The 24200-nt window shown below is 39.3% G+C and overlaps 1 protein-coding gene across 2 annotated transcripts in view; it reads right to left on the reverse strand.

Moving 5' to 3' along the window:
* Positions 1-24200, reverse strand: part of GMDS (GDP-mannose 4,6-dehydratase) — a 409651-nt gene that overhangs the window by 206168 nt on the left and 179283 nt on the right. For both annotated transcript variants that reach the window (XM_083824038.1, XM_083824037.1), the window contains one exon: positions 18304-18431. In XM_083824038.1, the coding sequence (XP_083680164.1) occupies positions 18304-18431 (128 nt within the window). The remainder of the gene's footprint in view (positions 1-18303; positions 18432-24200) is intronic.

Consider the following 24200-nt stretch of genomic DNA (forward strand, 5'->3'; position numbering starts at 1 on the left):
CAGCCATTATAAATTAGCATAATACTGCTCTTTTGATTGGGATCTGCTGACTTGCATCAGATGAATAGTTGATTCTCTAAGGAAGGGAGGAAACATTTTTTTCAAGTACTGCCCAGGAAAAATCACCCGGCACCCCTGACAGCCAGGATGCACTCCTTGTGCTATTCATCTGGGCCCAGATTCGGGAGTACCAAGATTCAGCTTTATTTCCTCCACTAGAAAACTGTCTTCTTATCTTCTGTACCACTCGTCTCTCTTTGGTTCCACAAGTATAAAACAAAGACCATCACTGGCTGGATCCCAGAGGGCTCCCAGCAGGAAGGACGGTGACTGGGAGAGGGCCTCCTTTACAGGGAGAGCAAAGAAGAGGAGAAGAGGGGGGTCTTAGAAGAACTGACAGGGATGTTAGGGACCACCCAGGAGATAAAGAAAACATGAGTTGAAGGGAAAGCTGGGGAAGCTCCTAAGCCTGTACAGTAGCTAATTGTTAAATTTTAACCACTTAGCCTTTTAAATCTTTTTTTTTTCCTTACACACACACACAGCAAAGGCATAGTTCACATTCAGAAGTAACAGCTTGCAAAGACATTTAAAACTAAAGCAGGTTTTTAAATTTAGCACAGCCTTCTCAGTGTTTTCTAATCCTGGCTCAAAGGCTGAACTTTGTTAAAATTTCTTACAAACAAAAATGTTAAGAAGTTCCCAGACTTTGATGGGCTTTGCTAAATTTAAACCCATGGCAAAATTTTTATAGGAAATTATAGACTGAAAACGATACAGTTGTAAAGAAGGACCACAGCGGTGCTTCTTGTACATGCTTCCCTGTCACAAAGCTCTGCAGTATTGGTGTCACAACACCTAGGTCCCTGCTCAAACACTAAGTGTCTCTCCTCCAGTGCTCTCTGGTCCAGGCTTTCCCCGGCACAGTTACATATTCCCAAACATGTACAGCAGCCTCTGTAAGAGGCGAGTTGGCCAGCCAGCTGCCTGAAAGCCACCTATTGTTTCCAGAGGCGAGTTACACTGCAGCCACGCAAGGAGCACAGGCTCCACATCTCCAGGGGGAACGCTTGCATGGGGCTTATTCTCCACTGCCCAATATTCTGGGGCACAGAAACACTGTAATTTGGTGTTAACTAGGTAAACTCCCCACTTTAATTAAAAAGAAACTCCAGACTCTTCCCGTTCTAACTCCAATTACATTTTATTATGATTTAACTGAAATAAATTTACTCTGATGGTGGTTCTTTCCCTTTTCTGCACAAGTGCTCCCCAGGAAGTCTCCTCTTCACCCTTCTTGCACCTGTTAGAGCTCGCTCTACCCATAGTTCCAATTCTATCCAGCCCTGGACACTCAGACCTTGTCTTAGCTGTGTTGTAGGTTTATCTTGGCCCAGGGCTGTCACCTGCTGTCCTGGCTAGCTCACTGGTTCTGCTGGAAGGTCTCCAGCACTGCCTCCAGCCCTCCTATTGCTCATGAACGGATGGACCCCAGATTAGATTCATCACCTCACCTTGGCTGGGGCTGTTGATGGGACCCTGTTACTCACACCTAGTTCTATCCATCCAGCTCAGATGCTGCAGGACTGTGCTCTGGCTGGTGAGGGCACGGCCTGGGTCACCCAGCTCCTCCCCCTCACAGAGCAGCCCCACTTCTGCTTTGCCCTGATGCCAGCAACCATTGTAATGTGACAGGGACCTTCTCTTCAGCACTCTCCAGCACCCGAGAAGAGGCCAGTTAAAAGTCTTTCCTGGACATATGGTCTTGTAACACCTCTAATTAGTGGCAATAGTAGGAGCAACAGCAGTGAAATGCATGAAGAGTCTGCCATCTAAAACAGGCTAAACACGCAGAAGATATGAAGTGACATTCAGCTAGGAGCATGGAAGAAACCAGAATTAAAAATAAGGAAATGTTATTGAAAGTAAGATATGAAGAAGACAGTGTTGGGGAAGTCTGATTGAGGAAATGGAGAACATCTCACTATCAAGACTGTGTAGAAAACAAAGAGACTGCCAAAAGTCTGAGACACAAGGAGGGAGCTTACAGGTGGCTACAATAATTTTGAAGTGCTCCTTTGGAGACAGGGCCATGTGTGAGGCAACCTAACACAAGCTGCCTTTTGGTGAGCTAAGGGGCTGGCAGTAGCCTAGCGGTTGCACCGTTCACCTCCCACCTCACTGCACGCCGGCGTCGCAGGTTTGAGCTACGTCCTGGGATGCTTTGTGGGCTTCTTTTAGGACCAGGGACGTGATCGTCTCCCTGTACTCTGCTCTGGTGAGGCCACACCTCGAGTACTTTGTTCAGTTTTGGGCCCCTCACTAGAAGAAGGACATCGAGGCCCTGAAGTGTGTCCAGAGAAGGACTACAAAGCTGGTGAAGGGCCTGGAACACAAGTCCTGTGAGGAGCGGCTGAGGGAACTGGGGTTGTTTAGTCTGCAGAAGAGGAGGCTCAGGGGACACCTTATTGCTCTCTACAGCTACCTGAAAGGAAGGTGTGGGGAGCTGGGGGTCAGCCTCTTCTCACAGGTAACTAAGGATAGGGCTAGAGAGAATGGCCTCAAGTTGTGCCAGGGGAGGTTCAGGTTGGAAACTAGGAGACATTTCTTCTCAGAAAGCAGAAAGAGTGCTTAGGCATTGGAACGGATTACTCCGGGAATTGGTGGAGTCGCCGTCCCTGGGGGTGTTCAAGGAAAGGTTGGATGTGGTGCTTAGGGAAATGGGTTACTGGGTGACATTGGTGGTAGGGGGATGGTTGGACCAGATGATTTTGGAGGTCTTTTCCAACCTTAATGATTCTATGACTGTATGAGTGTCACAAGTTTCTGAAACACCCTGACTCTCAAGAGGAAAGTATCAGGATCACAGGCTTTCCCCTCATTGCATAGGAGAACAGACTGCTGAAGAGCAAAGCCTATTACTTCCTAGCTGTCTGACATACACGCTATAGCCAGGACTTGTCACAAACCACTTTGCCAAGCTGGCACAAATGTACATCTACCATGTGCAACAAGGACACACCACAGAGACAGCAGGACTTTGAGACCTCGCACTGAATGACTCTCACACCCCAGCTTCCATCAGTCTTCCTTGGGTCCTTAACTAAGTACTGCGTACTCTTGGCTCACATTTTACAGAAATAAGGCCTTTATCTACCACTCTCCTCCAGCTCCTTACTTCCTCCTTTTCTGCCAGCTTTGTAAAATGGTGGCTCTCATTTATTCTGGATGGAGGAGAGATGTGTCAGGTTATCATGTCTCAAACAGGATACCACTGAGTTGTTAGTGACTTACAGATTGGTCTTGCTGAAAAGCTATATGTAGATACATATGAATACATAAGCATATACATAGGAACATCCCATGCATAGGAATATCTAGAGTATCACAGCTGACTGCCATATACACAGTGGCCCAGACTGAACAGGCCAGGACAGCCCTGTAAATCATTCCCACCATCCCAGAACCACTCATTCAGTTTTAGGAAATTTTAACACCACATCTCATCAGAGCATGTATGCATACTCATGACTTACATACAATAAAATCAAAGAAACTGAAAACAGTTAGGACAATTATTATTGAATGAATCTTATTCAAGGAAAGCATTTCATTTTGATCTAAACAGATACTGTTATTTCGAAAAATTTCTTTTTGCAAAAACTCATAATTCTGTGCCTGTAAAAGAAAGTGAGGGAACCCATACACGAGGTGTCAAAACCAAGCTGCAGCACTCTCAGTGCTTGCCACTTTTTAAAAAAGAGTTAATCTGTGCACACTGTTAATTTAACTATTGAAAAAAGGTTCTACGAAGGCAGTAAGGCTAGCAAGACGTCATTTAAAGGTATTTCATATACTTACATATAAATATATTGAATTTAGATACATGCACACTTTCATATCTGTCCCTGTCAGAGCCTCAGGAATCTTCAGCTAAATTATTTTAGTCGAGATGACTTTCAGGACTTTAATGTAAAACAGGTATTGAGCAAATTCAAGTCACTGGGCATGCCACATATATATATATTTTAAACACAAAAAGTGCAAAAGTTCACTTGCTGTGTTAGTTTTCTCCCACTCCCGATTAATGTTGAACATTTTAACAATTATGTTCTTCACTGCTGTTGGAAATATACACACGTCTGCTTTGTATTTTTTCAGAGGTGTTCTAGCATAGAGCTTGTCTTGTTTTCTGCCAACATAGATGCTATAAAATCATGCTTGATTCAGTTTACTTCTTCCCTCCCCTCCCTTCTTCCTTTTCCTCAGCCTTATCCTCCTCCATATTCTTGGGTGGGCAGATTCATGGGGAGACTTGGTTTTTAGTGCAGCCACCACCAGGCAGTTTGCTACTCTCCTGAAGCACATCTGGGCTTTATATCAGGCCTTTAATTAATCCTCAGTGAAAGCCAAGCTATGACATTTTGACTGGGCAGGCTCCAGTTTTGGACAGGTCTTGATTTATTGCGACTGAGTCTCAACCTACTTTGATTTATTTCAGCTTTGGGGAGGAGGGCAAGCACTGAACAGAAAAAGCACTGTTGGATGCAGAAACATGTGATGCATGTAAAGGACCTCCAGACTTCTGCGGCCCAAATGACAAACAGCTCAGACAATTTGCAATAAAAATAAAAAAGCCCAAGTGATGAAAAGATTTTGGTGGAAGAAATCACTTAAAGCAACAACCACCACTACCAAAAAAAGCAACAACAAATAATAAAAGGCTTAGTGGACTAGGATCAAACTATTTGGCAGAAAGTGCCAACGAAGGAAGCCCATGCCTTATCTCTAAGTAAACAATAAATCCCCGGACACTCATTAGTGTTAATCATGCCTCTCATCTGCATTCAGCTAAATACAGGGAGGCAGGACCAATGCTTTCCTGATGAGTTGCTTTCAATGAAAAGGATGTTCTGCTATTGTCTGCCAATCCGCCTCGGGTGGATGTCCTTTTGCAGGTCTCCCTCTCTAACAGTACCATGCACAGTATGCAATGTGCCAAGTCTTCTGTGTGCTGAGAACAAAGGCATCCAGAGCCAAACTGTTCATCTAAATAAAGCAACAAACATCATAACAACACAAGCTACTGAAAAACAAATCCAGTCTGCCCAAGTATAAAGGTTTAATGTTTCTATGGGCAAGCTTACTCTCTTACTCAGGCCCTCTTCACTTTCTTGTTTTGTTTTAATCCAAATTCTGTTGGACAGATGACTTGGCGAGCTTATTCTGAATACTACTGTAGATACTTCTGGTTAATAACCTTGTGTGCACAGGTAAATAAACTCAATCACTTAGGAACTCTAAAGAAAACAAGTAACTTTATTGTTTTCCTTTACATATTTTTAATTACTAATTCAAATAGTCTGATTTCTCCCTCCCTTGTACTTGTTTTTTACCAACAGAAACTCAGTTTTTATTATTTTTTCCTTCCAACTGCGTGAACTAGAGAATTTATGGCAAAAGAAAGGAAAGGGTGAGGTTTCAGCAACTGAAAAGCAAAACGCTTTTAGCCTAAACAAAGCCTGGCACTTTTTATTTGTTGACACCTGTCAGGCTCTACTGCCTACTGGACCTCTAGCAAAAAGGATGTTTTTGTTAAAGACTTGGCACCCACTCCTATTAAAATTTCAGTAACACCTCAGATCCTACCTCTGCAGTCCCCATGCAAGGCCAGGGAGGACAAATCTATGCACTCTTGTCATTCTCCACAACACAAGGCGGAAAAAACAGCAACATCAGCACGCAGGCTTGCACCTCTAAGGTACCTGCAAGTGCTATAGAGCAGAAGAGGACACATAAGGAAGAAATATGTATGTACATCATCTTTAAAAGCATTAAAACATTAAAATGTCTGTGTGCTCATTTTTAAGTTTCACGGTGATATCTGGTAGAAATGTCTGTCGTACTTGGTAAGATACATGTGCAAGTGAAAGCCACGGGCCAGGTGCGGCCTTTACCACCACACAGGTAAGAAGCAGGATCGAGATGGCCGTCTGGCTGACCATTACTCATAGCTTCTGCTAACTGAGAAGCAATTATCTTGTGTTCTCAGTCTGATCCATGCCGCATCGGCTAGTTTTATTATCTGTAAAAAAAAGATGCCTTTGTTTTTTACAGTGGTAGCTGGTAGGCCTATTTTTGCTGGTGGGCTACACAGGAAACTTGTGTTCTTTGTCTTGTTCCCCTACTGGGTGAGTACCACAGAGAACGTCTCGGCTCTCCATGACCAATACAAAATCAGTAGTTTTGCAGAAATGCAGAATATTCCCGTGTTACTAAAGGACCTCCTGCGGAGCCAGTCCCTTTGAGCTTCAGAAGTCAAATTACTGTTAAAGGAAATTCTCAAGTCAAAGCGTTCTGCTGAACACACCCTTCTCTCACATCTCATGACTTCTTAAGAAAATAAATTGTCAAAACAATGTAAATATTTGCTGTTTTTTGTGTGTTCTCATTGTGTGTCCCACTTAGTTTGGAGAATGTTGGCCTCCTTTCACAGGCAGAATCAAGCCCAATAGCAGGTGATGGTTCCCTCTTCCCCACAGGAGTATAAGAGCAGGTGACAAGACCGCTTACCAACTAGGGTCTTAAACCTCATCCTGTATTTTCTCCTGAGACAAGTGTCAGCTATGCTTCTCCTGAGTGTAAATTTTCTTTGCTCTGCCAGCCAAGTGCTCCTTCTAGCTGCTACAGAGCTGGTTCTGGGTGGGATTCCAGATGCAAGTTTTCATCCTGTGCCTGAACACTCCTGTTTACAGGCAGTTTTATTTTCCAGCTTTTATCTGCCTTCACGAAATATAAAAGTTTGTGTTATTCTTCCCTCCAAGAAAGTGTAATAACACTGTAAGGTCCAGAAGTACTTTCTAATACTAACACAGCCAAAATTTGTAGTGACAAGTTAGTGGACTATTTCAGTGAAACAGACTTTATATGAACCAGCATCCCAGTGAAAACCCCCATCTAGGCAAAAAGGATCACTTTAAGATACTACTAATAAAACTATCAACTTAGGTTGGAGTCAGCTGTTTTACAAGCCACTACAGAGCATAAACAACTATTCAAGACAATGTTAAAATAGTGTTTCAGAATTTGGATTTTTTCCCCAGCTTGAAATATTTATGACACATTGTATTTAAATGATCTGACTGCTACAAATCAGTGCAACTAAATGCCTATCGTCAGTATGCAATTTCATTACACAATTTGTTTAGAAACCTCATATGAATAAATTCAGCCGAGGTAACTGAGGCTTTTCTTTCCCCACCATATAGTGTATTTTAAAAGCAAATGACATGTGTGTGATTCTATTATTATTTAACACTATTTTCTGTAATCATCCCCAAAATGAATGTGGTAACAATGATTAATTTAATTTACTTTTGGTTGGACTTTTTACTCAGACCTGTTCTTCAGCCAGCTACACTTTTACACATGTGCCTGTTGTTTTTACGCTGCCCTTCTTTAGATGTGACCTTATGAAAATCAGCAACAAAAAAGCTTTCTTTGAGGAAAGTATAATTTGCTTAATTACAAGGAGTGGGCAGTTGTGCACCAATTTCATCATTCTGTCATACTTGAGGCTGAAAACTGGCAGAGAACAGGCCAGGTGAAAACTCTTTATTGCGCTTCCTGTTTACACTGGTAACACATTACATGGAATTTTAATGTCTCCTGAGGTCACTTTTAGAGCCAAATACTGGCTGTCCCTATCACAGGTGTACTGAGTAACCCAGTGCGGGCACAGAGCCTCTTTCTCTTCTGCCAGCCTCCGCCTCCCCACGTATAAATGTAAGACGCAGGGGATGAAGTCAATCCCACTGAAGTCAATAATCATATTATTAGCACAAGATTTCATTCCAGACCAGTTCCAGCAGTCGGCTTGCAGTACACTCGGTCCTCAGGCTTGCCAGGAGGGCAGGGAACGGACGCACAGCCCTACAATCCTCATGAGACTCACGGCTGGTGAACCCGTCTCCCCGATGGCAAACCAGCACTTCAAGGGTGTGCTCTCACCCTTTATCGCTGTCTAGATCCAATAGCCTGATTTTGAAAATGTTTTCTTAGCACCCCAATTTGTAAAACTCCACTAAAATGCTACACATTGCATGAAGTATTTTGTTAAGTGTGCTCAGACCATCAAAACTTGCACAAACCTCTGACCAACAATGGTTTTTAATCGATACTCATCTAGTCCTGAATTGCTTTAGAAAGAAAAAAAGACTCTCCTAGAGATGGAGACACCAGATAGTGCAGTGAGTCTGGGAAAGTGTCTCATAAGGCAAACCCCAAGCTCCATGTTTGCATCCCGGGATGAGCGCAGGGCCAGGCCTGCTCCGTGGCAGACTGGTCCTTGCAGATCATGGTGATTTCTGCTACCAGCACGACCGATTCAGAAGGCCCCTCTCCACTGTTATGGCACAGAAGTCACTGGAAAGGTTTACGAGGTATCATGGGCCAAAATAAAACATTACAAATGCATTCATGGAACGCACATGGATAGGAGCAGTGGCAATTCCCCAGCTGTGGTCCGAATTAAAACCCGACCTGCTCTCAGCAGCTGCCAGAAACCAGAGGATTATGCTGTTACAAGGCATGGTGCCCAGCACTTTTTGAGCCTTCCCTTGTTGGAAGACAGACCTGTCACACCTGCACGCACACTTGTCACATAATGACCACCCTCTCCCATGCCTCTTGCCACCTTGCCAACAACCTGGGATTCACTTATAACCGGAGAGATGAACAGTTTTCAACTGGTAGTATTTTTAATATACATCTGCCCTGGATATCAATAATAATATTGGCAATGAAATGAAAAGGGAACTTGCATATTTTTCCCTTGTCAATTTTTTCTCCATTAGCATGAATATGATCTATTAAAAGCCTTATGCTTGTTGAATTTAAAACACCTCAGAGGAAGAGAGAAATTGCCACCAGATACAGAAAAGTAAGGTTTGTCTGGAATAAGTGCAGCAAAATAAATTAATGGTGAGGTGGAAAATATGCCTGTATTACATAAGGAGAAAATACTGCATTAGCAACACAAAGCATCACTTTTTCTTGCAAAATAACACACAGCACAGCATGATTATATGATTTGTAACAACTTTTCCTTATGTCAAAAGCAACATGCTTGGTATTACAGCATTAACGTTGCCTGGACAAACGGAGTGTAGAGTACATCTCACATGTTAGAGGCTAAGGCAGAAGGAAGAAATAATGCTCTACTAATGCAATTGCCATGGCTTAAAGAAATCTGTAAAGTGTGCATGGAAGAAACAAAACCTCTTTTGGTATTAAAAAAAAAACAACAATACTTGCAGATCAAGAAAGAACAGCACGACTTGTGCTAGAAAGATCAGCTTCTAAAAAGTACAAAGCTTGCTATTAAGAGCAAAGTTTGAGAGGGAACATATCTTCCATTATGGTGCCTGTTCTTTTTATAGGAGAATTGCATGAATGCAAGTAACGTCAGTGCAGTGAGAAGTTTTTTCAATGCTCCCATTGCCATCCAATGGCACAGTAGTCTCTGCCATCACTTACATGCTTGTGATATGTTACTTATAGGTAACCAATTAGGGGTTCCTAATTGGAGGTCCTGGTTCTTTGAGGTGTCAAATGATTGAATTTGCACTGCCATTTAAGCACACAAAAAGAAAAAGAAAGAAAAAAAAAACAGAAAACGTGCCAAGTGCATTCAACTCTGTAAAACAAACAAACAAACAAAACACATTTATCTACATTTATCCTTGCAGACACGGGTAACATTTCATATCAGCTGATGGGGTTCCCCCCTAAATTTTGCTTCCTCAAATCCAGCACTGGAGACCCTTTAATCCCACTGCACAGCAGAGAATGCAGAAAACAGATACCCAGGCCACCAACTTTGGTATCGCTAAGAAACACCACCAATTTTGCTAAAAGCAATGAAATTGCGAGCAAGTTTGCTGGCCACAGGTGGTGTTCTTCTGGCAAGGGGCAGCTGCTGGGCTCCACGGCACCAGCGAGCCTCCACGTGCAGGAAGGAGGAAGCACCGAGAGCACTTGAGGGATGCACCAGCTGTTTTATACACAGCTCTCCTGTAAGCTGCGGGCCCAGGACAACTTTGGGGATCACTGTCTACTTAATTCTCCTCTTCCAGGGCTGCAGGCAATCCATCCCGGCCACGCTGCTGAGCTGACTGGGGAGAGGGAAAAAGAAAATGCTAAGGCTGCTCATCTGCTTTGCAAAGGCACCATTCTTCATATTCCCGAGGAAGCCAACAATTGGTTTTGTTGTAGAAATCGCATGGGTTTTCAGAGGAAGAGAGGAGTCACGCACATGACAGCAATAAGCTTTCTTCGCATGCTTAACCTGGTAACTAAGTTAGCCCTCCCCAGGGAAAGCCTAATGTCAACCACAGAAGGCCAAGGGGAACGTTCAGCTGCTCTATCTTTGGGCCATTAATGCTGGTCGTTAGGTCAAGGCTTCATCCGAAAACACCTACAGCTAAAACTCAAGCGTTTCTGCTAAAACTAAAAGTGGCATATTAAGTGCACCCTGTGGGTTTGGGGAATGTTTCCCAGTCAAACGACAACAAAAAAAAATCCTATTTTTTTCCTTACCGAGACAAGGAAAGAGCAGTCACTCTGTTGATAACCAACCATCTTCTTAATAATATACAGAATATTAACAGCTAGAGTACAATAAAAGTGAGCCCTGACATTTTAATTTATCCTCTGAAATATTTCTTCTTTCAGTGGAATGACCCAATATTATTGGAGGGCTGAAATCTCTGGTTCTGGGAATGCACTGCCCACAATGTTTTACTGGCTTGATTTCAAATGAAAACAATTATAGTGTAGCGAGGATGTTACCACACAGACATAACACCATTAACTATTTTTGACTTCCAGTGTAAATTCAACCATTATGGGGTTTTAAAAATGTCCTCATTAAATTTTAATGATCTGTTTTAAGGGATTTTTTCCCCCCTATTAAAATTAAAACCAACTACGCTACATAGCTTTCTCAGTGTGGTGCATTACTCTAAGATTCAAATAAATCTGCAAATTGCAGATCAGTTAATAAAGAGAAACTATCTGGATTATTATAGGTGGGGCTGGTAGCAGTACCTGTTATTAATGTTGCCAAGCATTTCCCAGTAAAAGATGATGCTTTCAGTTCTTTAGAATGTTGCCAAATACCATCTGAATCAATTAAAAAAGTAAAGTTCAAAGGTAGACACACCTGGTTGCTTTTTTAAAAAAAATTTTCCCCACTCATGATAGGAGAAAGAGCAAAGAAAGAAAGGAAAAATCTCAGCTGAAGTGACTCAGCTGATTAAAGGATATGTTTCATTTGTATTAACTCCCCCATAAACCTCAATAATTTATTTTTCCATGAATTCAGGATTTCCTTACTTTACAGCGAGCACTTGAAATTCTGCATGCAGAGGACTAGGGATGTTTATGTGAACATTTCCATGAAATTTGCCCCAAACTTGCCCAATTCATAAACTTTATGTAGATTAAAAAAGGGGAAAAAAATACCCATGATTTACATATACTCAGGAGAGACTTGTGAGACTTTTGCTGCTAAAGCTTGTGAAAACCAACTTCACACAAGCATGCTCCATCCAGTGATGGGGCAGTGGTTTCCCTCCAGGTGCAGCCGCAACCTCAAGCTGGCTGCCTGGTATCCTTGCTCCCCAGCCCAGGCAATCCCACCTGCCTCGTGAGATTCACCTCTTTCCCACAGTCTCATCCACAGCTGCCCCAAGTGAAAACCACTATGAGACTGTCTGGAAGGAGGAACACAACATTTTTGAACTTTTTGTTTTCATCCCGGTGTTCTACTGCCACTGCTAATGAGTAAACACCGTCCTGCAGCATGCAGGTGCTGCAATGACAGTATATATACTGTATATTACATAGTCTCCCTGCCAGTGTCCGTATGTTTTTCTTCCAGTCCTGCCATTAAATAGGAAAACTTGTTCTTTCACAGATTGCCAACCAGAGCGGAAAACTAAAATCATGGTAACACAGCATGCATTTAAAGTTACCTTTGAAAAGTGCCTTAATTTGGTAGTCTAAGAGAAGAACATGCTGCAAAAGCAGAATTTGTCCGGAGGACTACGTTAGTTGTGTTACTTAAAGAGATGCTGCACTCAAGCTAACAATGGCATAACAGGTCAGCCTCAAAAATATGACAACAATACATAATTTATCAATCTGGAAACCTTATACTTGAAAGAAGCCTTAGTCTAACCTTTCCATCACTCCAATTGAATTGTAAGACCACCACTGTAACAAGACCACTTAGAAAACCACAGGGGTGGCCTTGATAATAATACACATATCATTGTTGAGGCACAGGAAACTAAACCAGATGGTTTTGCTGAAGAAAGCTCTTTTTTTGGCTTTGTAAAGCCTAAAAACACTAATAGGTCAAACACAAAAGTGGTGAAAAAGAAAGTTAAAGGAAAATTTATGTAAATAAGAAAAAAAAAATCTTTTTACAATTATATTCCCCTCACATAAAGAATGGCCGCAAGAAAGTAAAAAGGGGAAAATGGTGTTGGAGTTCTGAAACAGATCAGGATAGTTTTCTGAAAGGAAAAGGTCTAGCAGCAACACTTACAGTAGGCACTGCTGCTGGAAATCAACACCATATGACGTGCGTTAGACAGAACACCTACGTACTGTAATTAAAACCCTCTCCTCATTTTTATTCTTTAAATATGGAGACCATTCACGTCTACTGTAGTAAACTATGTTCTTTCTTGTTTAAACTCTTACGAGCAATCATACCAACCGAAAGAGAAAAATATCACAACCATGCACCTCTTAAAATACATGGATGGAAACGTTTCCACAAAATACATTTGTGGAAATTGAAAATAATTTCCTTTAACATGGAGATTTGAATTTGTCTGATTCCAAAATCACCCATACGCAGAAACATACACGTATGCACACATTCACACACATACATATAGGTTGTGCGTGCGTGTTTGTGTGTGAAGCATGTTTGAATTTTCTCGCTTATGCTGTAGTTATTTAAAATCACATTATTTTTACAGACATCAGTACTTCAGAAGGCTTATAACCAAACCCCATAAAGGACATGTTTTGGTTTTGTTTTTCTGTAGAGCAGACATCCTCTACATAACTGAAATTAAGCTGATAGTGCGTTACTCTGCTGGGAATTGCAACTATTTCCAAGTCAAGAAGTCAAATCTAAACTACATGTGCTGAAAGAAATGTATTATACGCTCTTTTGTTGTGCATCCTTAGTTACCAAAATGTAAGCCTTTATTTGTCACTAAAAAAGCAAACACTTTCACTATCAGTTGTTCTAAAACATACTTTCTCTTCATAAGAGAAGCTTTGCCCATATTTGCAAAATCTGAAAGGAGATGTTTGAGAGTTATATCTACATTTTGCTGGTATCCAATCATGCTCTAACTGAAAACAAATCACCATTTAAATATCAACTCTTTCTCTATTTGCATGGGACAATGGAGAAGAAATGTACACAGAGGAGAAGTTCACTATCAGCTAATCATTTGTGACAGTTCATTTTGGTACTGCTCAGCAATAGCCTTTGAGAAAATATTTCAAGTCTTGAGTTTGCCGAGTTCATAACTAGATCCAGAGAACTAAAAAAGTGGCAGGAAAAAAACAGGCTGGGTTTGTCATTGTCTCTGATACATACACCTCTAGAAAAGATGATGCTTCAGCAACTATCTGTCAAGAATTTTATGAATGTTGAATAGTTGTTCCAGACAAAGGAGCACAATCTATCAAGCTTTTCTACTAAATGTTCATACAAGCCCCGCTCTCACAATTACTTCATCTAGATGGCAGTGATAAGATAATCAGTGCAGTGGATCGTCACATCAATCAGAGCAGACTGGATATCTTTTTAAGATCGATTTGGCTTAATTGAGCTATTAATTACCCCAGCTCAACCAAGCTGATGGAAAGAAAACATTCTCATTATGACACACACGAAATACTCTAAACTACTTGGATGGCTCAAAAGTCTTTACCCCTCATACTCAGAAAAGTCCAGCATTGAAAAACAAAGGAGATTTTAAAATTATTTAAACTATTTAGAATTTTACTTTACTCTTGTGCATAAATTTTTATCTTTAAATGTACTTACAAACATACAAGGAATTCCCTACAACAGAAATGGTAACAGCTGCCTACAAGGGTCAACCTCTATGTATTAGAATAATGAAGAAGAACAATCATGAAAGAGCAACCAGTTGATGCAAATTGGAGATCTGAACACAGATGACATCACAGTGCAGGTGATTAGATTTTACTGTCTCAATCTGAACATGCACAAATGGCTTAAGCAGTAAAAATGACTATGCAGTATCTTGTGCATTTTGATCATAAATAAAAGTACCAACCAGCACCAGTACCAATAAAAAATATAAATAGGATGGAAGGGCTCTGTTTGAACATTTTCTTAATGTTCTTGGTTGGACAGTACAGAAATAACTTACTACCTTATTTATAAACTATTCTCTGAATGGTATTTTTAATGATTTAAATATAAATTAATGAAAGCTGATTGCCATGTACTTGGAATATCAAATGGCTCCCGACTTCACAATGAATTTAAGCCCATGCTTAATTTTAAGCATTTGAGTAGACCGCTAAGTAAATGAACTAGAGCCAATTATGAGCCAATTATGAGTCCTCTTTAATTATTGCTTGAAACAGTGCCAAATTTCTATTGAAGGAAAAAGAAAATATTTCTGATCTGTACCAATGCTTAAAGGCTATTAAAACTATTACCTTTGCCTTCTTTTTTTAAATACTTTTGTGAAATGTATATTGATAGATATACCTATAGTATTCATCAGTGCTACATCTATGACATCCTGCAATAATTAACAAGTATATACTATGCCAATATACTGGTGATTTGTTGGGATCAGACACAGCTAAAACTGCAGTGGGACAGCAGTTCTCTTCATAGTATTTCTGCTCACTGGACAACATGGAGGTGTGGGCAATGCAGTGGCAGATGACAACCTGAGCATCAGCAGATGATAAAATGAGGAGACTGAAGAAAAAAAGGCCTCACCTGTTGAACTCTAATGAAGATGAACATGCTCTTCTCCCCAAACCACTTTCCAATGTAGCTATGTCCTGGTTTGTGGCTATTCCCTTACAATCTTGCAAATAAATGCACCTACTGCTTCCCCAACAACAACATTTTAGGGTTGCAGTTGCAGATATACTTTCAGGACCGTAGCAATTACAGTACTTAGCATGTAGGAAATAAAACACAAACAATCAGTGATGGACTAATGCACATTTTTTTAATGATCCAAGTTAAATGTTTGTGAGTACCTACACCTATATGAAAGACTCCTGGGTGAGTATCTGAGGAAAAGAGTATGTTGCCTTGTGTTTTGTAAATGCCACAGAAATGAGTCAGACTGTTAAGGCTTGCTGTTGTACTAGCATTTGAAAATACCTAGCAGATGGTTTACTAGAACTTTCTGCAACAAATAAAAGGTATAAATTACCCTCACCAAACAAAACAGCACTCAGAAGATTCATATATATTAAGTGCTGATACATTGTTTTTCCTCTTCCAATTCAGTGGCATTGATCGTCATCTATAACACCATCCCATGGGACTTGTGCTGGATCACATTTAAGTAAAAATGGAGAAAGGGGAAGTTAAGAGGCAGCAGCAATTTCTTCAGATATGTTAGCAGCTACTAACAGAATTTTAGGATAAAACCAATAAGCTGCCCAAAAGTTTGCTGTCTACTCGGTTCTGTTTTGCTCTTTTCAAACGCTGAATGGAAACCTTCTTTGAGTGTTCTATAAAAAACACCGGTTTTTATTCAGCAGCACAATGCCACTGTACCTGATTCTCAGTTACTGAATATGGCAGTTTAAGTACCAGTTCATAAACCTAATCAAACCCAACTCTTCTCCCCTAATATGAACCTACTTTTAACTCCGAACTTTTGCTTCTGCTTTTTAATCACCAGACTTTCTCTACACCAATGCATACAGGATATGATCTCTGCACGACGTTAATGAGAGTTTGGTCATCAGCTTTCATGGGATCAGGAATTGACCCATAATGTTTTATAAAACAACAAAAAGGAATGTATTTATGGTTTTATTATTATCCCAACTAAGAAAATACAGAGAAAGGAAAGACAGTATATGGTCTAGTCTATATGCACATGTGTTACTTGTATTAATATCAATGGGATTTAAAAATACATATGGAGAGGATAAGATATATCCCTATGTGTTCAGCCATATGCTTAAGGAAGCTCCCCAAATGCTTGTAAATATGATCATGCTTTCTAACATACTATGTATTTATTTGAACAACGTTAAATCTCTAAGCCCTACTCTCCAGCCCATTAAAGCCTCAAATAATTGTTTATTTCCAGTTTAAAGTTACTCTCTTTTTTAGCCATTAGAAGGATGTCTGTAAGCACATTTCCATGATATTTGGGGAATTAGAGAATTGATAGTAACTCTCCCATTATCCGAAGGGGTATCTCTCTGGGAAGAGGAATAGTCAAGATGAACTATATTTTAGTGAGGAATTATTTCCAGAAGGTTTTGGGACAGGCCCAAAACATGTTAACTGAAAGGTCTGGAATGCTACTTACACAACAAACATGTGTTCGCGTTGTAGACCTCGGACAACTACATTCCTTATGGAGGCCAAAGACTTCGAAAGCTAGTCATTTTTCTTGATAGACTTGTTCTTATTTTCTCTGTTTTTAAAGTTTTGGACACAGGACAAGGGTCTGACCCACTACGCACAAGAGTGTTATATTCTGAGTTTCCCATATGAAAGAGGTCACTAGATTTCATCTCACGATTTATGATTTGGTGCATGCCATCTTTAAATGAGATAGCTTGAGATAGATTATGGAATATCCTATTCATTTTAGGAAGTTATGTTGATGTGGTTGCAACTGATCATTGTGTTTGGCTCATCTGTAGCTTCCTTTCAGCTGAACCTTGGTAAATGACTTTGTGAACACTCAGTTATAGTTTTATCAATTAAAAGATGATTGGGATGGTTTACTGGATTAACTACTTCAAATAATGTTGAATCCACAAATACAAAGCAATTTTCATGGAGATGTAGTCAGGACATTTGTGTTTCTCTTGGTACATATAGTACCAATATGTACCATCTTTCATGTAAATGCAGCGCAGAACCAAAAGCCAAGTTTACAGCCAGCTACTGAAAATCACCTGCTTAGCTTACTTGGCACATTTCTTTTGATGCAAAGGCAATATGGCTACTTAGTGTTTTTTTTTTAATATCACAGAACAAAAATTTATGTTGTGGTATCCCCATTTCATTTTCTTGCTATTTCTTTTTGACCATAAACAAGATTTGGAAATTCAGCTTTTACTTGACCTTTTAAATCTCAAATTATGATAAAACTCAAAATCAGACTTTTCTTCCTTCTATAGTACTTCATACTTTGTAAAACAGAAAAACAAAACAAACAGTCGTCGTCTTTTTAAACTACATCAATGAATGTTGAAGCCAGATCCGGTTTCCCAGCAAGGAATTATTAAAAGACAGAAATAGTCTAATGACCACAGGAAATCTTTAAGCACCAAAATGGGGACAAAAGTCTCCTGGGGAAAAGACAATATTTCCTACATGGTCATTCATGTCTCCTTGTAATACAATACAGGGGTATTGTCTGTTTGTCTGCTTAAGCAGATGCACAGAATAAAATTAGAAACAACTCCTGACTACAAAAACATTTCAAATGCTAGATGCAGGTATGCAGGTACATGCATGGCAATACTGACATCACTAGTATGCTGTGATGCTTTTTTTTTTTTTTTAAATGCATAATAAGCTAGACCTTTGATCATTAATATAAACATCATTCTTGCCCCATGATAATAAAAGGCCACCAACCTCCAGCAGGATCTTTGACTTCAGGTCATATTGCATCTTGCTGCAATCTTAATATTGGTTATACAAATTGTCAAAACAATAGGAGAAATACTCTAAAATAGATACAGTTTATAGTCAGTCCCCTCCCCCAAGGAATTCAGTACAGGAATGTAAACCTAAAGATTTATTTTTCTGTTCAGGTCATGCCTGGGGTAGACTGCTATGTAACTAAGCCCCCTAGACTGAAGTCAAGAGTTACACAAAATTAACAGGCCTTTGTAGGCAAAAAAATCCTGAGATAGCTCTCCGTGGATCATGAACTGAGGTTACAGCATTATCCCCACCACAAAGATGATTCAGAACAAGGCATGTGGCCCACAGCTTACCTCAACGTAGTCCCTGGCATGGCCCCAGTCTCTCTTAGCATCTAGATTACCCAGGCTGAAACAATCCAGCTGTCCAAGGTGAATCTTTGCCACCGATCGGCTAATTTTTCGAGTAACGAAGTTAGCTCCTGGCATAGAAATAAAAGATAGCATCAGTATAATTGCACTTTGAAAAACTGGCCACAAGAAACACCTTGTTGCTCTGCCCATCACATTTTCTTTCAGTCTTCTTCATTCCCCTCATACTACCTAGACCCATGCCATCATTTATTGTTTGAGCGGGCTAAGACGCTTCCAGTGCAAGTGTCAAATTAGCTTCACTTTCACAGCAAACATCTTTCTTTGTGTGACTTCTAAGCATTCCTAATTTGCTGCCTCAGTGTTCAGTCCAGGCATAAAGCCAAAGAAAATCATTTGGAATGTCAGTTCTTAAACACAAAATGCAAAAGGTTACATAAAGAAGACAGACATCTTAGACCACCCTCACGTTGTTGTTGTTGTTGTTGTTGCCATTTCTTTTTTCCATTTTATTTTAAGGAATGCATACTTCCAAATACATTAGTTTAATAATTAAAAAAGAGAGTCTATCCAAAAAATTGTTCTATTCATGCTCTACTTTTCCAGTTATTTGGGGTTCTTCATCCACTGATTTCAATAAGATTATGAAACTGTGATTTTACCTTTATCAAAGGCAGTGTATTATTTTTGTTATTATTATTTTAATAATAATTTTTATTATTTATTTGTTCACTATATTTCATTGGAAATTTGTGCACCCATTTCTGCTCCCTCTAGAATTGTTTTAAATAATACTTGCTTTTAGTTATTTTCATAACCTGAATTTTAGATTATGACTGCTCTTTTTCTAAAATGTGGTCAACAGTTTCCTCAAAAGCAGAAGGATTTAAATTTAGACCGTGAGTGCAGGCTAAACAAGCCCAATGGCATTTGCACACTAATGGGCCACAAAAATTAAAATTACATGCCTTTTTAATAGCTAAAAAATATGATTGAGTGGTGACAGATGATACCTCATCCAAATGGAAAGCAGGAAAGTTAGTGAAAATGACTGCACTTGTAAAATGCTCTTAGCAAATTTAAAAAGACCCAAGTAGTGCAGCTTGTACATTCAATGCATGTGTGTGTTTTTTTTTTTTTTTTTCCTTATGGAACTCTGCTCTTGAAATATTCACCTGAATATTTTGTTTCCTGTCAAAGAAATGCAAGCTGCTACAAAATTACTAAATAATGTGAAGTGTGTGTTTCAGACTCTAAGTTTTGCTGTAAAGTCATAACTATTACAGTACGTTTTTGCATCATTTGACCCTGTCAAATGTAAAAAAAAAAAAAGAAGAGTATAGTATACCTATCAACATCATATTAAATGAAGCAATTAATAAATTCAGAACTTATCACAGGATTAAGATAGAATTTTATTTTTCTGTCAACTGCTGAACTAATTGGGCATTTAGAATACATCATCGTTTTGTGCTTGTTTTTTAAAGGATGAAAATAAAAATAATTCATATTCCCTGAAAAAGTGTTTATATAAAAGGAAGTTTACAAAATAGAGTGATTTGCACAAGTTCATAAATAAAAATATTCTCGGGAGTCTTTTTTAAATCAATGTTTCTCAATAATTAGACAAATGAGAGTCATCTGGCAGGATAAAAGCCCAAGGCATTCTTTCAGACTGCATTCTGCATACTCAGTAGGAGAAATATAATTATCCCAGAGATAAACCAGTGTAAACCACAGGACCAATACTACGATTCTGCTATTGCAATCCCTGAAAGAAAGTTCCCCTGTTCCTGGCTGGACAAGCTTGCAGCAGGAGTGGAATTCTGGTTGAAGAGCAACCAGTGAAAGAATCTCTTTGGTTAGTCTGGCTGGCACTTCTCCAAGGATTTTTTCCTCAATTTTTTTTTATGTTATCAAAGTGTTTTAAGGTCTTCATACAGATGATTACTAATTAATTTAAAATAGATTCAACCTATTACACAAACTGATTCACAGTAGCTCTGAAGTTTCTTAATCTTCTGCACTGAAATAATTTCAGTTATTATTAATATTCGTTAAACAATTGGAGAAGCTTTTTTTTTTTTTATGGATAAAGTATGTGGCTTTATGTTCCAGACTGCAACCGAGTAACAAGCAAACCTATCAGCTTTCAACGCTACATTCCCATTTGCAGTAAAAGCAGTGAGAGTTCTAATCATCATCTGCATTAAAGCAAGTTTTTTACTGTCAACCTCCACAAATAATGAACATCAGCTTCCATTTTGGAGCAGTCACTTGCTGAACACAAAAAAGAAGTATATTAGGTAATGTGTGAGAGAACTATGAAATCAACTTAACTTGAAACGTATAAAAGTAAGAATGATGCTGTGCATGGAAAAAGAGACTCGTCTGGCACAATGCAACAAATACTAATAACTGCTGTCTTCTCGCAGAGTCACTGATAACTGGAGAGAAACTATCTTTAAAGATCTTCTCCAAGCAAAATCAGGATACACCTTAAAATGCAGAAATTAAGACAGGGCATCAAGAGTGAAAAAATGAAAACCCTTATTTTCCAGAAATGTTCCAGTAACGGTTCTTGGAAGTGCTTTAGCATCAAAGCTGTGGAAGAAAACTCTACTACTGTTCATTTTGAAACATGTGATTTTTTCTTGCAACCAAGGACTGAATGGCACATTTCAAAAAACATTTAAATTTTATGGTTCATAAATAAAGTTTAAATACTGATTCTCTTCAAACACAGTATCTTAAAATATCTTATTACACTTCATGTTTGATCCCATGCCATTAAATGAACATCATGACTAGAACTTAAGCTGATGCCCACTGGAGTCATACAAAATAGTTAAGGCTGTGTCAGCATTTCCATTATAAAGCCCTCTCCTAGGGGTTTGCAATCAGGCTATAAAATCTTGCTTTGGCCTGAAACTTGGCAGACGTAATGTCTCTATCCTCGGGAATGACTATCAGAAGATCTATGTGGATTTCTACAGATACCCTCATATTACTGAAAACAAAGTACCTTTTGAGACACTGAAATTGTTATCTTCCTTCTTCTCAGGAGGTATCGAAGACTTAATTTAAATGTTGAACCTCCATGAGCATTTTCCTCCACAGAACGGCAAGTTGGTAACAGTAAGAGTATCAAGAGAGCTGCTGCTGTGTGAATCACTTCATCCTTCAGGTTCATTTTCATCAGCTCTGGATGACATATCAGCTAAAATGCAGTTACAGCTCCGTAAGGTCTACATTCTTATGCTGCTACCACCATCACTTAGTGACAAAACTAACTTCTACTGCTGGTGAAGAGAGAGATCAGAGTCCCACATTTGTCCCCTGGCTTTGTACCACTTCCTCAATTCAGAGAGGCTTTTTATTCACCGCTCACACCTCACAGGAATAAACTTTCACATCTGTATTAAACGCATGATGCATTTTGACTTGTTCAAACACTTCCCCAAAGTGTGTGAAGCTGCCACTGCTCTGGGAGTTCGCTATCCTACAGTAACCAAGACAAGAGTCATTCTTGTTCCCTCAGTAGGGCTAAGCTGCCTTGCATAGCTATCCTCGTTACCTAGGCAGAAAATACATCCAAACCGCGATGGGCCAAATTGCGTTGCGTCTCACTGCTGCTGACAGCACTGGAATTACTGGAGTGCCGCGGCACAGGTCTGGCCAGGCACGGCAAAGGTCTCTTCGGTATGTCCTCACATTTTGGCAGCTCCTCAGTTGAAGACTGCCTTACATGATTTTACATTTTAAAGAGGCCTTAAATATGAGTTTTCATGATATTAACAGCTTTTCAAGAACCTTGGGCATTAGCTTAGGTTTGTTTTCAAAACCCGAGCCCTCCCTCTGAGACCATTAGCATCCCAATAGGAAGCATAAGGTCTGGTTTACAAACTTCATTTATCCTAGGCATGATTCTAAGCAAAGATTCCTCATTAAGCAGACCTGATCTGTAAAACACATACCCTGTCAGCAAACCATTATAAGAACAATACTGCAATAAGAAGAAATAGCAGAGGTATAAAGCAATAGCTTGGGCTCTCCAGCTCATGCCTGTCACCTGTCTGGCTCAGGGTTGCTCATCCCTCTAAGATGGATGCTGATTACACCTTGCAAAGACACAGCTTTGAAAGCTGGGCACACATTTAAAACCAATGCCTTAGGAAGCACAATCTCAGCGCACCTACAGTTCCAAAGCTGGGTGCCCCAAGAGAAAATAAAATCCATCTCCCTCCACCAGTACACCTCATTCCCTTTATCAGCACTGGTATTTCACCCTTCCTGTATTTATCAGGGAACTGATGTTTTCCTCAAGATTCAGGGGTTTATAAGAAGCAGGCAAATGGATGAATCAGCTTGAAGAGCTGCTGTTACAGTAACTGTTGCTGTTTTGTTTGTTTCTCCAACAACCATAACTTTCCCATCTCTCAAAGCTTAACACAAAATTCAACAGATGACAAACTACTGTCTAAGAAAGACTGCTGTGTATAACGCTGGTTATACCATGTTTAAGCAATATCCATAATTAATCCATGTCATGGAATAACAATCTAATAACATTTAATAGCAATATTTATCAGCTGAGACGCAGTACTAGAACAGTTTATCAAGTTTCCATAACATCTTTTTCTTCATTTTGCATAAAATGTTAAAGTTTTCTGTCTCTAAAGTGCTGGCACAAGAAAAAGGGGATTTTTTTTCCTCTCCTAGTTTCTACAGTTCTGGCATAGACTCTAGTGGGAGCCCAACATGTTCAAACACATTGTGTACCTGGTGCTTCTACTAACCCAGAGGAACATATTTCTTTTAGCATATATGTTGTAAATGATACATTTAATGAGATCATTAAAATGTTTTGATTGCCTGAAAATCCACACTGCTCATAATTTCCATTCTATTAGAAGCTTTTCCATTTTTTGTGGCAAGCTGAAATTAAAAAGCAAAGTAGCACCCAGTTTTTCTCAGAAAAGAAGTCCAGAGACTCCTTTAGTTTGTACTGATGAAAATCAGCATGAACTATTCTGAAATTAATGGAGCTACGTTAATGTAAACCAGACGAAAAATCAAATTACATATCTTTAAATTAACCTTCTAGTTTTGAGGTTTAAATGGAATTTTCAACTGTATCTTAATTGAAACAACTGATAGAGTAAAGCAGCTGCTTAGTAGATGTTAAACACAAACTAAAGCATTTGAATTGTCAATCCACTCTCAATTTACAATAGCAAATTGTTCATCTCCCAACAAAAACTATACTAAGTTAAAAATCACTGTTTGGAAACAAAGGAAATATCAATGTTAATGGTGATTTTTTCCTTCCCAGCTAATATCCTACTAATTCTACACAGAAAATTTGCCTACATTTGGATGAGCTTGCCAGAAAGTCTGCAATCAGATTTTTGCAAAATGAAATATATATGAAATGAGGGCAAAATGATTCATAAGCAACTCATTGTAAAGTCATGCACTGCATGGGAAACATCTTCCTGATCTGAGTGATAAATCATTTTTTTTCCTGAAACATGAGATATAGAGCTCTAATCCTAACATTTTAATCCTGTATAGCATAGCTGGAAATATGCTTCATCATAACTTTTCTAATCTCCTTCTCTGTCCTTTAAAATTGTAATATCTTCTTATGATAGTGCATTTCTCAGATTTTAAATACATATATAAAAAGTAGCATATCTCACACATTTTCAGTATACATACCCCTAACTATTTTTCAATGGACACACGGGATCTCTAAATACAGAAAAAAAGTTACTGATAATAGGCTTGTTTTTACAAGTTATTCTTTATCTATCCTCCTAGGAATAATCATGTAACAATAAAATTCACAGATCACAGACTGAAAACAGCTGTAC

The sequence above is a fragment of the Anser anser genome, assembly GCF_964211835.1.
Source record: "Anser anser genome assembly, chromosome: 2".
In the NCBI taxonomy this organism is placed as follows: Eukaryota; Metazoa; Chordata; class Aves; order Anseriformes; family Anatidae; genus Anser; species Anser anser.